Source organism: Emydura macquarii, unplaced genomic scaffold (genome assembly GCF_026122565.2).
Source record: "Emydura macquarii macquarii isolate MOO-44397 ecotype Brisbane River unplaced genomic scaffold, CSIRO-AGI_Emac_v2 contig_2636, whole genome shotgun sequence".
In the NCBI taxonomy this organism is placed as follows: domain Eukaryota; kingdom Metazoa; phylum Chordata; order Testudines; family Chelidae; genus Emydura; species Emydura macquarii.
The window spans coordinates 33228519-33245240 of NW_027132773.1; the positions used below are offsets into that span (position 1 = coordinate 33228519).

Here is a 16722-nt window from a genome sequence, read left to right on the forward strand (position 1 = left end):
CATTTCCCTGCAATATCCAGCCTCTGACACTGGCTACTCACAGAAATCCTCTGCTCCTGAAAGTGCAGAGTCCTCTAGGTTACCACTTTTACCTTAAGCCACACAGCATTTGTGAGCACTTATAATAAAATAAAAATAGGTTTATTTAAGTAAGGGTAAAGATTCAACTAGGAATGAGAGAAAGTGATGGAAACATATGGTTACAATACAAAACAAAATCATAAAACGTGAAGTTGGGTCCTTACTTAATAGTGACCATTTCTGTCTAATAAAATATGTTTCTCCCCAAAGTTCAGTCTGTTGCATAGCTGGCCGGTTTTACAAGAAGCAATATTCAAATGTACATGAAAACAACCACCACTGCACAAGGCATTTCTTCAGTGAATGGATCCAGAGTGCTTTCCTCTCTTCTACGCTATACTGAAAACAGCCTTTTATTTCTATCACAAGCAGGGTGGACTCCCATCTTGTTGTAAAGTTACTTTTTTTTTTTTTTTTTTTAACCTTCAAATGGTTTTGAATGTTTGCTGTTGCCTCTGATGGCTTTCCATTGAAAGTTTTCATTTTGAGAATGGCTAAACAATTGAGCCTTGCATTACATCGTCAGTAAGGATATGATTCAGTCATAGAGGTCACGGATTTCATGACTTTCTGAGACCTACGTGACCTCTGGGGCAGGGCTGGAGCAGCTGCCAGCCCCAAACAGCTGACTGGGGGACAACCCACAGGGCCACTGTGACACGCTGTACCCCATGTGCCCCTTATAGTATGATTTGTGTATCATTCATGTTCACCCTTATAGTATACCTGTGTATTGTCTAATGGAAAGTATGTCATGGAAGGTGTTTTTGGAATGCTCATGACATACAGAACATTATTGTTAGGGCAGCATGTTTCTTTCAATGTCATGCATATGTACAGATACGAAACTTTGCTATGTCATATTCCCAAATGTGTGTCTCACATGGCTTTAATAGATGCAGACAAAAACAAAGCTGAGGATCCATGCCTCACAGAGGCATGCATACAGGAACAATGGACTGGCCTGAGCGCCTTTGAGCACTTTGGCACATTGCCGGACATGGCTGATCACCCGATCCCAGGGGGATCGAGAAAATTTGTTAAAAGAGAGACCCCTGTGTCTGGGGGCTCTCCCTTGGAATCCATCTTCTAAGCAACATCAAGGACACTGAGAAACTGCCCACAGGGGGGAGCCTGGCTGAAAGATTGCAGCCAGTCTGTGTGGTAAGCCAATATCAAGGACTGAAAAGCTATTGAAATGTTGAATTTAGTTTACCTTTTAGTTAATTCTGATCTATTCTCTTGATTCATAGTAATCTGATTTATGATCAATTAAAATCTTGCTGTAGTCAATAAACCTGTTAGTTTGATCCAAAATAGTGCATGTGGATTGAGTGTATGTAGAAACTTCACTTGGAGTGACAGAGTTGGTGCATATCAATTTCTTTCATAATTGAGGGACAAATGTAAATGAGCTTGCAGGGTGCAGTGTACAGCACTGAACCCTGTAAGAAGGCAGTTCCTGGGGCTCCTGGGGACTAGGGGTGTTTGCCTAGGGTCAATCCCATGAGCGGCTGCCCAGAAGTGCTCCTTCACTGGGCCAGGGACAGATTACTCGCAGGAGGCTGGATGTGGACTGACCCAGGAGTGGGTAGTTCACACAGCAAAGTAGAGTATGTCAGGGCCCAGGAGGGAGGGCTTGGGGTGACACAGCTACACACCAGTCCAGATTGCAGGGGGAGGGGAGAACGTCAGCCACCCAAGAGCTGACGGGGCCAGCCTGAAAGAGCAGCAGTCCTGGTGGGGTCAGCCCCTGACAAAGGAGCAGCAGCAGGGCTAGAGCAGCTGCAAGTCCCGGCAGCTCTGTTTTACCCCCTCCCACAGGATATTTTTAGTAAAAATCAGGGACAGATTGTGGGCTTCTGTATTTTTGTTTATTGCCCATGACCTGTCCCTGAATTTTACTAAAAATACCTGTGACAGAATCTTAACCTTAATCATCAGTTATACAGAGTGGTGTGACAACTGCCTCTTACAGCACTGAGACGCTGGTGACTAATTTCTACTACAAGTCCATAAAGCATACTTCCAGTATGAATACATTATTCCTTAAATATCACCCATACACACATCTCACAATGACTATAAATCTTGACAAGTTACAAGCTCTCTGTAGATACCATATACGTTACTCTTTATGGATAAATATCCTTTAATATGTGTTTGGTGTAGTAAATTTGTCAGGTCTGAGGTCAGAGATGTTTGCAAAGAGGAGGAGCTCAGTTTAGTTATATTAAGTTTAAGTCATGAGCTTTCCAGGGAGAACTGTCATAGAGACAAGCTGAAATGAGGCTTGAACTGAGGGAGACAGGTTGGAAATAGAGAGGTAGATTTCCATATTATCAGCATAAAGATGACACTTGAAGCTGTGGGAGTGGATGAGCTCACCCAGGGATAGGACAAAGAGGGCGAAGAAAAGTGGACCAAGATCCCTTGTGGGATCTCCATAGTCTGGAAGAAAGGGTAGAAGATCTATCAAAGGAGACAGTGAATGGCAATCAGAATGGCATGGGAGAGACACAAACGACCTATATATCAAGAAAACCGAAGAATGTAAGAATATTAAGGAATAAGACAAGACAAGTTGGATGAGGTTATATTTTTATTGAATCAATATTTGTTGGTGAGAGAGACAAGCTTTAGAACAGAAGAGTGCTGTGTTAGACCAAAAACTTGCCCCTCTCTCACCAACAGATATTGGTCCAATAAAAAGATACAACCTCATCCACCTTGTCTCTCTAATATCCTGGGACTAATATGGGTGCAACAATACAGCATGAAAGGAAAAAAGTAGTAATTAATAATACCAAAACCAACAGAGATGTTGAGGAGGAGAAGGATGAACTATTACAGGCCCAAAGTTCTGTCAATGATATGGAAGCCAAAATGAACCTGGCTCATTTTCTCCTGCTGTATTTATATGTTCACTCTGCAGTGCTAACTGGAGTCAAATAAGTAAAATCTTATTTATATCACTAAAAATCAGTGAATATTACTGAATACACACAGGGGACAGCTTTATTGTAGGGCTGTCAATTAATTGTTAATGAATGCAATTAATGCAAAACAAAGTAACTAGATTAAGAAATAGTCATGATTAATCACAGTTTTAATCGCACTGTTAAACAATAATAGAATACCAATTTAAATTTATTGTAAATAGTTTTGGCTGTTTTTCTATATTTTCAAATATAGATTTCAGTTACAACATAGAACACAAAATGTACAGAGCTCACTTTTTATTCACATCATATAAGCCCGCTCAGACATACTTTTGTTCAGCCAATCACTAAGACAAACAGGTTTGTTTACATTTACGGAGTTAATGCTGCACACTTCTTATTTACAATGTCACCTGAAAGTGAGAACAGGCGTTCACATGGCATTGTTGTAGCTGGCATTGCAAGCTATTTATGTGCCAGATATGCTAAACATTTGTATGCCCTTCATGCTTCCACTTGTCGGCACTAAAGTTTTACATTCTTTTGTTTTTTAGTGCAGTTATGCAAAAACAAAGTTGCACTTTCACAAAAGAGACTGCACTATAGTACATATATGAAGTGAACTGAAAAATACTATTTCTTTTATCTTTTTAAAGTGAAAATATTTGAAATAAAATATAATATAGTGAACACTGTACACTCTGTATTCTGTGTTGTAATTGAAATCAATATATTTGAAAATGTAGAAAAACATCCAAAATATTTATAATATATTTAAATTGGTATTCTATTATTGTTTAACAGTGTGATTGAAGCTGCAATTAATAGCAACTATTTTTTTTAAATCTTGCGATTAATGGCAATTTTTAAAAATAGTTTTACAGCTATAATTTACTGAGTACAAATTTGCCATTTTTACACAGGATGCTTTTGGGAAAAGGAGGATAAACACTGAGCAAGTGTGACAAATTAATGGATTTCCCCTGCAGACTGCTTAGAAGTCCTTTGTCACCACCACATGCTGTGTTGTGGCAAATCAGTATAATCTGCATAACAATATACTGCCTTCCCACAACTATCAAATACTTCTTAATGACCTTTGCTGTAGTAATGTGCTCTGTAATGTACAGTAAAAGTCTGTCAGGAATATGCACTAGTTATTTTATTGATGGTAAAAAAGGCTATATAGGATTGGAAGGTGGGATCAAGCCCTAGATTTCAGAAATTAAGATGTTAAGGGAAAGAACTTCAATCAAAGCTCATTTATGATGTATTTGTGTCTATTCTTTGCATTGATCGAATTCGTTATTCAAAATTATTGCTCATGCATGCTTTTATACAATTATGCACAATTTTATAAACTGTATTTTCAATATCATTACCTGTTTAAGATTACTTAGTTGTCCATTTTCAATGGTAAGAAAATGCTTACATTTTTATTCAACTGCTCATCTTTAATAAATTTAGCTATTATTAGTACTTTTGATTTGACTTAAACTATTAATGCAATCTAAAATTCACCTAATTAGAACATTTCATGTATTCCCACATTGAGCCAATCTACTTTTTTATGCATCTCCTCTGACATTATGATAAAAAATCACACCAGCGCATAACAAAATGCTAGCTATGAATCTTTTAATATATTATTAATATTAATATGAGACTGGCGAGTTGGGGACTAAGTAATGGGACAGAAAGCTTTTTACATCTAGGTCAATAGTGGAATAGGAAGCCTTTCACATCTGGACCAACAACTAAAATTTGCCTAGGTTGATAGTAACCAAAAGGCTACACCATCATATTAGCTGTTTAGACATCAAAGGGAAATGAATTGCTGGTCCCAATGTAGTTGCCATTGTCCTCCACTACAAATGGCAGTAAATAGTATAACTGCTAGTAAGTGTCAGCAGAAATATCAAAAAGTCAATATGAATGGAAACTGAGTTATGCTCTGTCTAAACATGGTTTCTGCACAGCACAGACTGCCATAGTGGTGAAGGTGATTGAGCTTTTGCTGCTCCCATATTGCTAAAAAAATTAGAAATAAAAGAAACATAAGCAGCCCTGATTCAAATTAACCAACTTTTTTAATCACTGAGTATAGGACATTTTTCAGATTTGCTCCAAATCAGCAATACTTTCTATTCCACTATGTCTGTAATGTCATATTCAATTATTCTGAAGAGATATTTTTACCTAAATTACGGGCCATAGACTGTATACACCTCCATGATTTAAAACAAGTCAGGAGCCAGTATGTCGTACAATAAAGAGATGACCTTTGCTGTGTTCTCCTTCCCAAATCCATGTTCTTATGTCTCTAGTACAAGTCAATCCTATTTTAAAAATAGAAATAAGTACATTCATTCTAAAATCAGTTTTAGTGAAGTTTTACAGAAGAATTAGGAGATTTGACACACCCTTGTTCCTTGGTTTTGACCAGAACTACAGGCAGAACTTCTAATCTAGAATAAAGTGAGAAACATTGTTCTCATAGAATTTTCATTCAAATGAACACAGAAAATACAGGGAATGCTATAAGAATTCCAGCTCAACTTCTAATTTTTAGATGCCTATCCGAACTGAACCATGAGCGTTTCACCCATTACTTACTGAAGAGTTTGGAGTGAAAACTCAACCTTCTGACTTAAGTTCATACAACAGAGCCTTACTGAAAGCAACATGAGAGCAGTAGTAATCAGAAATTATTCAATGTATTACTTTCAAAAGCTATTAACTTTACTCATGTGATCAGTCATTATATCAAAAATCCATTGAGCCGTACACTTCTAAAATTCTTCCTCAGCACTAAGTTTACCTTATCACAATATATAATGTACAAATAAAAAGGAACGTTAGGATAAGAACAGTTTCCGAAACCACAATATAAAAATTAAAAGCAGTCACTTCAGAACACAGTGAGCTAGTCACAGCCCAGTTTTCAAATGCCAAACTGAGTAGCAAAAACACTTAAATTTGTGTGTGTAAGACCCAGAGCTAGAAGGCTTACAGGGATAGAACTCTCCGCTCCTTCTATAGAGAAAAAGACAGCTCCAGACAGTCTCATTTACATTAATTATAATTACATTGTTTTGTTGCTTTAGTTGGAAATTGTCTTGAAGCAAGCGGTCACCCTGACCTTAATTGGTTGTAGACTCTAGTCTGGGAATAGAGGACTCAGTTTGGGAAGCTCAGCAAGGAGAGGACCCTATGCAAGAGTCTTGTTTTGCTCTGGTATCACCACTTGGGGACTCTGAATGCTCTGTGGAGAGATTCTGTGGGACTGGACCAGGTTGAATTAGTGGTGATGGCAGTGATGCAGAGCTGTCCTCACAGCAAAGATCTGACTGGACCAGGTAGCTACATCAGGCAAAGCTGATGACATGGAATTGGACCAGGTAGCTGCAAATCAGAATGGAACTTGGCTGTGCGGACTTCCCTGGACTGGAGCAGACAAGTGAAAGAGGGCCACTCCTTTGCACCCGCTGACTACCACTAAATCTAGTTGGACTCCTGAGTGGGGTTCTAGGTGCATAGGGATTGCTTTGTAACTAAGTTCCGGACTTCAACAAGCAGGATAATTAATACTTGGAACTGTATTGATACACTGATTGAGTTTTGATCATTTTGCTGTGTGTAAATATATAATACATATTTTATTATATTGTATCATTAAGTTTCTTCTATTTTACATCCTTTTCCCACAAATAAAAGGTACTTGTGGTTCCATACTTACAAGGACTATGGAGTGCTTGCAAGTGTAGTAAACTAGTTAGCAAAATATTCCTTTATGGATTCTCCCTTCAGTTCTCTTTGAATCCAAGAATTCTAAAGTCATTCCAACAGTCTCATTTTTTCTGGGCAGTCAGTTGCATCAAAGCTGAAAACATCTATAGTGAGGTGCTCTGAACAGTTTCATCTTCCTGCTGAATAGTATATATACTATTCTTTTAAGCGTTCTTCAAGCTAACTGAATCCTTAGTACGCTCTAAAAAAATGTGTGTGTGTGTGTGTGTATCATCATCATCATCACCACCACCACCACCACCACCACCACAAACAGAAGAGTGAACAGAGTTGTCCTGGAGGTGAATCAGTTGTTACTGATCTTCTATTTTCAGTCGTATGTGTGGTGCCTACAAGTAGCATTTACCAGACAATACTTTTCTTTTCTACCACTTTCCAGTGTACTTCACATTGCTGACTAGTCACAGAAGTTGATATGTAAACAAAGCTGAAGTTCATTATAACAATGAAGGAATTGAGGCTGATGGTACTGAATGTCATCTTCCTTAATGCTACCAGTACAACCAAAGATACCAAAGGCTGTAGTATAGACATCAGCTTCAATGCATTCAATGCAGAAGCTCAATACTAGTTTAGCAGCAGTCAGTTCCTTGTTGATAGAGTGCATATACGTTTGTTATGGCTACTGCCATAGAGTAGAAGTACATCTCAACAGAGATAAATAAACATCTGTTGTCTAACAGAAAACTCCGTCAGCTCTGCTTTGGAAGAGACTTTAAAATATATTTTCAGCATACATACATACCTCCTTACATCATACCTGTACATATACTTTACAATGTTAATGACCAGTGTGACCCTGGCTTTCATTTAAGACTTCATATGACATTCTTTGGGGAATCAGAATGTACATACCAGAATCAAAATATTCTTGTAATCCCCTTGCCAGTTGGCAGAAAGAGGTTCCTGGGCCATACCATTAGTTGCAGCTGTGTCCAGAACAGATAAAGGGTGAAAGGGCAGCTGCTAAAGGTAAATATTAGCAAGATGCCTGATAGGACCTTTCAGCCTGTAGGGAAGAGTGATCTTCAGTCTTCACATATTGAGGTACCCATTGGAAGTGTCTTGCAGGGTGAAGAAGAATAGAATTCATGGATGGGATAAACAATAGGGGTCAGACAGAAGACGGCAAACCCAAATTTGCTGGTTATAAAGTCTGAGGTCATTTAACTCCATACTGAACCTAATAAAATGTCTGGTATTTGAAGGACAAGCTGGTCAGATAGAGCTGCATTTCTGCCTCAGCCATCCCCCAATTGTTCAAGTTAATAATGCTGCATCCTGACACTATAAAATCCATCTGTGTTTTTCATTTGCCTGCATGTCCTGATCTCTGCATAGATTAGATATCCCTTATATGCAGTCTTGGGCATGTTGAGGTCCCTCACAATGGTGAACATTATTAAGAACAGAAGTAATAAAATATAATCAGAAAACACCAATACAGTGTGCTGATACTATATTGAAAAACAGTTCACTAAAACCTGTTTACTTTTCTGCAACTTTCAGGTTTCCTTTGTAAGACATGGTAATTCCAAAGGCTGCTTTAACAATTTAATTTTAATATGCTTCTCTAAGGATTATTTAAAGTGTTAAAGTAGAACACATAAGAACAGGTGTGAGAAAAAGTTTACATAGGAGAGACGGGGTGTATGTTAAAAGATAGAGAAATGAGGGAAATTTGCAGAAATAAAGCTACTTAAAATCCAGACCAATTAATCTTTCTTTCCCACCCATAGGCTATTTTCTCAAAATCATTAGGCAATAAATACAAATGTAATCTTTTTGAGGGAAGTCAGCTACTACAGGTACTAGATCTTGTTTTTAGTAATAAAAGTGAATCTTGTGCCTGTTTGTTGTGCAGATTCTTAGGCACTACAAATACAGCCAATTAGTGAAGTACAAATTAAAAACTACTGATCTTAAAATATCTATCAGACATTCTTTAGTTAAGAGAGCTTCTAGCAATTTTTGATAGGGAGAAAAATTAGTCCATCTTGTTTCTATACTTACCGTACTAAGTATCAGGTATCTATAAGATCTACAATATGCTAGTTATACCTAACAAAATGTGCACAGTACTGGCTCTGATGAGTTTGCTTTAGACCATTTTACAGATTCTCTCCTACTATCACGGAAATTATAAGTGGCATGGCATACATTAACATACACAAACAGTGATTTAGCACACAATTTTTAAAGATTCATTGTAGGGGCGTTTCTTAAAGTGAGCATTTATAGATATATGCAAATCCTAAAAAAAAGGGAGTTTTAAAGGTAGAAGTCACATGTGACCCAATATCCCCTCAATGCCAACTTGCAAAAGGTTATAAGAATATCCTGATTCTGGTATGTACATCTTGGTTAAAAGAATGTCAGGCAAATGAAATTAAAGCCAGAATCATACTGGTCATTAATATTGTTGTGAAATGTATGTAAAGATACTATGTAAGGACCTATGTATGGAAACTGAAAATATGTTTTTCGATTCTATATCAAAGCAGAGGTGAGGAAACAAATTTCCTGTCAGTCAGAAGGTATTTATTCACTTATAGCTCTGTCAGCATGTAAATTAAGTATTAACATAATGGAAGCACATTGATATATGAAGTCAAGAGAGATATTAAATCAACAGTGAAGAGCACACAGTGGGGGAAGAAATCCTTATTTTGAAATACACTTCAAATGTTTACTGGACTATATTTGGGGAACAGAGAAGACATCCCACCATTCTGTACCTAGGAAGTAAATGGGCAATTAGTTTATACTAATGAAAATGGGATCACACAGCCAGCCTGGGTGAAGGCACTGCAAAAGGTTTTGGGTGACAGAAACTTCATTAGATAGGAGGTTAACCTAATAGTTAAGATTAATCTCTAGAAAGCATGTTATGACTTAGTTTTATTTGGACTTTTGTTTCCATTATCCTTACTCACTATCTCTAGAATCTTTGATAATAAATTTGTTTTCACTATAAATATATTTAAGTGCTATGAGCTGATCCTGAGTTGCATCATACAAGCCAGTGTGCACACTGTTCCCGGAGGGACAGCAGACCTAGTATTTCTGTGAGTGTTCAATGCAGAAGTGTCTGGACACTACAGGTGAATGCTTCAAATGGACTCAGGGACTGGGTTACACTGATTTTTAACCTGAATAGCAAAGTTAAAGGCTGGCATAGCCCAGAGGAGAATGCTTGGCTGGCTCAAAACTGGTGGTGTCAGGGAGCTAACACCCAGTTAAGCACAGGAATGTCTCCCTCACACTGGAAGCAGAGGGTAACAAAGTATCTCAGTTTTGGGGACCCTGAGAACCATCACACTGCACTTCAGTAGCTAATCTGGATCCATAACTTCTCCAATGCATTGTCGAGAAAAAGGCCTTTTGAAAAGTATGTGATGAATTCTAAGTGGCTGACTTGAAAATCTCAACAGGCAGAAGTGACCTGAGGCTAGATACCACTGCTGCCACAGTTCTGGTTAAATGATCTCTAATATCACGCTCACTGTCAAAGAATAACAATGAGAAATAAGCAAAGAGCCATCAATTCCATGGTATTAGGTGGGTCAGCAGCTTGTATTTTATATTAATGCTTCACAACTGGCAATCTTGACTTTTGATATCAGTGAGTTGATGTAGCTCTCTTGTACACAGGCTGATATTATGCATTGTTCACAAAGGAAATGAACATCCAGGATATTGTAAAAGAGTGCTTTCTTTCTAAGATAAAACCAAATTAATTTCATAGATCAGGCAGAGGAACAGACTAGTGCAGGGTGGCTAGAATACTAAATTATTTCACATAAAAAAATCAAATTATTTTTAAAAATTGGTTTTACATAAATACAAGCACGGAAATTCAATTTTGCCCTTTTGTGCATAGGCATTATGTACAGTTTTTAATTACTTGTTCACATTATTTTATACACAGGACGTCTGATTCTGGACAGGATGGACATACAGGGTGGAGAATTAAGATTGCTTAGCTAAACATAAATCTGGCATTTCCTAACTTTTGAGTGCTTGACTTTAAATTCTTCTAACAATCTTTTTGTATGTGTTATCATATGTACTCAAGATTTAAAAAAATAAATAAATGGCTGCTTAAAGTTAGGCTCCTAAATCCATACTGAGGTATCTATATATAAGTAGGAAGATTTAAAAAGATTATGAACACCTGTAGCTTTCCATTGATTCAAAGGGATTTTTTGGATGCTCAACTGCTTTGCAAGTCAGAAAACTTATTAAATATGGAATTAGAAGTCTAATTATAGACACCCAGATTTGAAATTTGGGCCCAAATAATTTAGGCACTTAAATAAATTCCTTAATATTCTAAATGGAGTCTGAATGGAGTTCAGTAGCTCACTTATTTAAGTATCTAAATATAAGGACTTATAAGCCTAACCATTTTTTAAAATCTTGGCTTGACTATATTTGTAAATACACACATACATATATGTTTAGACATGTATATTCACATGCGCATGTGTTTGTGTGTTTTATATCTACAACTAAAATATCCTCAAAATCTAAGACTTTTAAGCAACCAGCTGTTTCAGTTCCATATAGGCTCAGGGGTGGTCAAACTGTGGCTCGGGAGCCACATGTGGCTCTTTTACAGTTAAAGTATGGTTAACGGAGACCCCAATACTCCCTGCTCCTCATTCTCCACCTACCAGATTGGGGTGGGAAATTTCAGTGGGGTGGTGGTTTCTGCCCAGCGGTTGAGGTTTCTGCCCAGCGGGGGTGGGAGGCTATGTGTCTCAGGGCTTCAGCCCGAGGGGGCACACCTGTCAGGGCTCAGGGCTTCCGCCCTGTGGCAGGGTGGTAGTGGGGCTCAGGGCTTCTGCCCATGGAGTGTGCCTGCTATGCCCCGAGCCCCACCACCGCCACACAGTGTTTACAGCTGGAGACCCAGCAGGTGGCCCTGGCTCTTGAACTTCTTAAAATTGCTGTATGTGGCTCCGAAGGTCAGTAAGTTTGGTCACCCCGATATAGGTTTTAACATCCTATCAAAGGCCAAAGGCTGATGAAGCTTTAACAATGGAATTAGTATCAGTGCCTCCATAATACATATGTATTATTTTTAGTCTCTTTAATTTTTATGAAGAGCAATCAAAAGATAGAAGAAATTACTAAGGTAACAAAGTAAAAATCACCGATTATAAAGAAAAGTAGAGGGTGAAAAATAAAAGGACCACTGGCTATATATAAAAAGTGACTCAAAATAAAGTGCTGAATTACAAATGGAAATTCTGAACCTAATGCAAATAGGAGACAGTTTGATGTAATGTGACATTATTCGTGACACTGGCAGTATGATGAGGATTCCATTCTACTCATAACTACTTAAAAATCAAAAGTACTTTAATTTTCAATATTTAAAACAGCATGTTAACTTTTTTAGGCATCAAAGATTTTTTTTTCCTGTTACTTAAAAATGAATATAACATCACAATACAAATTGATATATAGCCTCTGACATTCAGCCCCCATACTGCCATTTCTAGACTGGGATGCACATGTATGAATTCAATTACTGGAATAGCATTATTCATTTTTTGTTTTTCACAGAAGAGTGGTAAGCTACATAAATACAGAAGATATCCTCAGAGAGAAAACCAATTTCAACCTAAAAAATTTAAACTGAAATAAGGCGAGAAAAAATCCCAAAGTTGTTACAAACTTCCATGAATGCCTATCATCAGATCAGGTGTGCTAGTTTTGAGGAGTTGATGATAGGCATAAAATTCTATAACATTTGTCTAATATGGCAGAGCACAGAAATTGTACAAATTGACATCTCTACCAATCCTAATAAAAGTTGTTAAATTACGCAAGTACAAAGATAGAAAGTAGCAATGGTATTTGGTTTTAAGTGTATAAGGAAACCTTTAAATCATTATCATATCAACCTTTTATCTTTTAGAATGGAGCAGATATGCAATTTGTCTTAGTTTCTTTTTATAAATGCACAGATATCTGTTAGACTCCTGACAATCCTGTGTAACTTCACACACTGTAATACTGCACTGTATCAACGTATTATACCAAGAGGATGATCCCAAATTTGAAAGAAAATGCAAGATAAAAAATACATGAGGGTAAGAAGTAAATAAAACAGAGGTTTTGTATTACAGTTTCTGATTGTGGAATCTTTTACATCTGATTCCAACAAAGTTCATATAATTCAGTTCTAAAGACTTAAAACTTTGGTATCCTGCGAGTAATTTAGCAATTTGGAAAGTAATTTAACTTTCAAAAGAAACACTGTAGCTAATCAAAGGCGTTTGTTCTCACAAACAAAACAGGCCAAGTGAAAGAAAGTTGCATTGCATTTTATTAAAATATAATCCAAATTAAGGAAGGAATAAATGAAGCTAAATCTTTAAAGCTAAGAAACCCTCACCACAGACCCTGTTGTGAGTACATGCTGCACAGTACTTCTAATTATCCTGTTTAAATAGGAATTGAAAAAGGTAAAAATCTAAAAGAAATAAAATAGTTGTAGGTATAGAAAAGTAATACTTTTGCTATATGCATATATTAACTTAGAAAGTTACTTAATCAGCTTCAAGCCTAAGGAATGCGTGAGAAAGAAAAGAAGGGGGGCTAATAGATAAAGAAGAAGTTGAAGGCCGAACAGACATCAAGCGCCTGGATACAGATAAAGGGCAAACCATAAGATGTAGAAATCAACATCTACCCCCCTTCCTGCTTTTGCTAAGGCTATGTGCCAACCTAGGTTAATTAACGGGCCCAGTAGTCGGGAGTTGTCTTCCTTGAAAGGAAAACCCTTGACTAAACAATCCCGTTAATTAAAGGTCAAAAAGGCACCTTAAAAGACGCATGCGTAATGAGGTGTTAGAATATTATCACACACCCTGCATAGAAAATTGGTTCATTAGCATGAACATGGAATGACGTTTGACAATGTATGTAGTAGGCGGTCGCAAAAGGTGTAAACCTTTTAGTACCCAGCCAATGGGGAACGAAGGGAGGGATTCTTTCGGCCGGGATAGAAAATATATACTGCTGAATAATAAAGGAGGGGCGCGCTCCTTTCAGAATAGATTTTTGTTCTGGAGTTGTGCCCAGCTTTGCAAACCTGTTAAAGAAATAAAAGTAGTTTTTTTTTACTCTTTACCTGTATCCGATGTTCTTTATCAAACCCTTTTAGTCAAAGGTATTTCTTACAGAATTAAAGTTAAAAGTTGTTCAGCAGCTGTTTTATTTTTCAAAATGTATTTTGTTTTCGTAAAGTTCTGCTGTAAAAACAGTACCACATTTTTACAGAGTTATCAAAGTACAGTTACATCACACCTATGCATTTTCTTATAGGGAAATTGTGAACCTTTGAAACCTTTATTCTCATATTACTGGCTAACTTACAATAATTTTGGAGTATATATACAATGACATATTTCACATAGCTGATTAAATCTGAATTATGTTAGACAGAAAATCAGATACTGGCAAGACTGTGCTTGATACCGTATAAACCGAGATAGATTATTCATAGATACATTCATAGAAGTGGCTACCGTGATCTTCTAGTCTGATCTCTTGCATAACCCAGGCTGTATTAATTCCTGTTAGAACTATACGTCTTTTAGAAAAACATCAAATCTGCAACTATATTTTCATCAACACTTACTAATCTACACTATCTAGAGTTAAACATATTGCTAGTTTAGCATTTTAATTCTACATCTTCCTCTTTTTCTCTTATAAATCATGATATTCTCCTCAAGGATAAAAAGGCATGAAGAAGTGTTGACACTAAAGCATGCATTGAGTGGGTGTTGATCTAAGCACTGAAAAAATTGATGACATTGTGTGCTTGTTTTTTAAAGGCAGGAAGATCAAAGACAGCAAGTGTTTCAAGAGGTGCTACTCATCATTGAGGACTATTTTCCCCCTCGTTATCAGACTCATGAAAGAAAAGCAGCAAATATCAAAACAGGTATATTACTGAGGCAGATGAAGCTCAGGTAAATGCTACCAAGACTGAAACATTCAGTCCTCCAGGAAAATCAATTTAAGGCAGACGGCCCAAGAGGTCAAGACAACACATTGTTTCCAACCCCGCAGTGAACAGTCCTGTCACAGACAATAGCCACAGTGAATTCGGGCTGCTAGTTTGAGAGACATGCTTTATATAAGAATTTCTCATAAACCTTATATACAGAGAGCATAACTTCCAAATCTGTCAGGGGACTCTTACCTCAATACATTTTCACAGCAGTAACACAAATACCAATTACCTAAACAATGATAAGCCACTACATACACACCTTATGAGACAACTGTCATTCCTCAAACTGCATATTATTTTGTATAGTTTTGTTATTCACAGTTATAATGCTGCCCAGGGAGAGGCAACTGCCGCAAAATAAATTTCTTTACCTGAAAGGACTTGAAGATTTTAAGAGATGCTGTAGGGATAGCAAGGAAATCTGCATCACAATATATGGCTTTCTGCAGAAATGGATCACACAGAAACAGCAGGAATCCGCAGCAGCTCAGAAGGAACATTGAACTTTTCCAGTGACAGCTATAGTTAACTTACACCACAGAACACTAATCCAACAACACCTATAATTCATTGTCTCTGCAGCCTTTATTTACACATTCAGGTTTATTTTAACTATTGTGGTAATTATTACTCTTCAATTATATTATACCAAAGAAGTAACCACAGACTCTAAACCCTAAAACAGAGCTTGATTCGCTCAGAGGCTGCAATACCTTTGTGTGGCTCTCTCAGTGCAAAGGGGGCATAACTGGCAACCAGGCAATACCCCCAGGAAGAAGGGATATACTTTATCCTATGGGATATTTTCAGCTGCAAGAACCACCCGTTGGGGCAGTTAGAGCAGCTTCTTTAATTTATGATCAGCTCTAGTTAAAGTAGGCAGGCCTCAGCAGACTAAGTTTATCTCTAACTTGCTCCTTGTCCCAATCATGTGCTCTGAACAGCTTGACTAAAAGCTTACCAACGTTGCACGTGTCACCAGCTTTACTAACAGGTAAACAGTAATTCAAGCAACACTTTCAAATCTCAAAGTGATATAAATGCTCAATTCTGTACTTAACTAGTAAATTATACTTCTATAGTGCATTTCATGCGAGGATCTCAAAGTGCTTTAAAAGCATTCACCAAATCTCTCAACATTTCACTCAGATAAGTAAATTTAAATATTTTTTCTGATGAGTACATTGAGGGAGAGAGAAATTAAGTGATATGCCCCAAATCAATTAAATAATAAATAGGAAGCATTTTCATAAATATAATATAATAGAATCCAGAGGTCCCTAACCCTACTTCCTGCTTTAACCAATAGGTAACACTGCCTCCCTGTTATATGCTACTCAGCTAAAATAAATAATCTCTCACTGTACCACAAATTCTTAAATTCTGCCAATAAAAGTCCAACTATTTGTAAATTATGCTACAATTATTTTAGAATAAAGCATCAAGTCTGAGATGAAGTATTCAAACAAACCAGGTAATCTGCTTTTCAATACCAGTGGATGGAAAAGCTGCATATTCATTTTATGTATTGTGAACAGCAACAAGACAAAATTATATTCATTGTCCCATATGAAAAACAGGTAAAGGTACATTTATATAAAAAGAAAGCACCTCAGAATGATATCAGCCTACATTAGTAATTGGTATTATGCAGCCATAAATCAAATGCTCACCTGGTATGTGTCCCATAGTCTTATGGTGCACCTCAAGGGAACTTCTCTCATCAGCAAGTTATTCATCCAACGGAAAGCAAATTGCAGATATTTCACTTCATGTTGATCTAAATGTCTATGTACTTGTTCTGGAAGACAAAATAAAGAAACGCTTATTATTTATTTAGAACCTTCT

General features: G+C 37.1%; 1 protein-coding gene across 7 annotated transcripts in view; it reads right to left on the minus strand.

The window, feature by feature from the left end:
• The window catches only part of TBC1D22A (TBC1 domain family member 22A), a 422295-nt gene that overhangs the window by 147053 nt on the left and 258520 nt on the right, over positions 1 to 16722 (minus strand). For 6 of the 7 annotated variants that reach the window (XM_067564390.1, XM_067564388.1, XM_067564386.1 and 3 more), the window contains one exon: positions 16548 to 16675. In XM_067564390.1, the coding sequence (XP_067420491.1) occupies positions 16548 to 16675 (128 nt within the window). Of the gene's footprint in view, positions 1 to 10417; positions 10554 to 16547; positions 16676 to 16722 lie in introns of those variants that run through there. The other variant, XM_067564391.1, reaches the window with a different exon arrangement.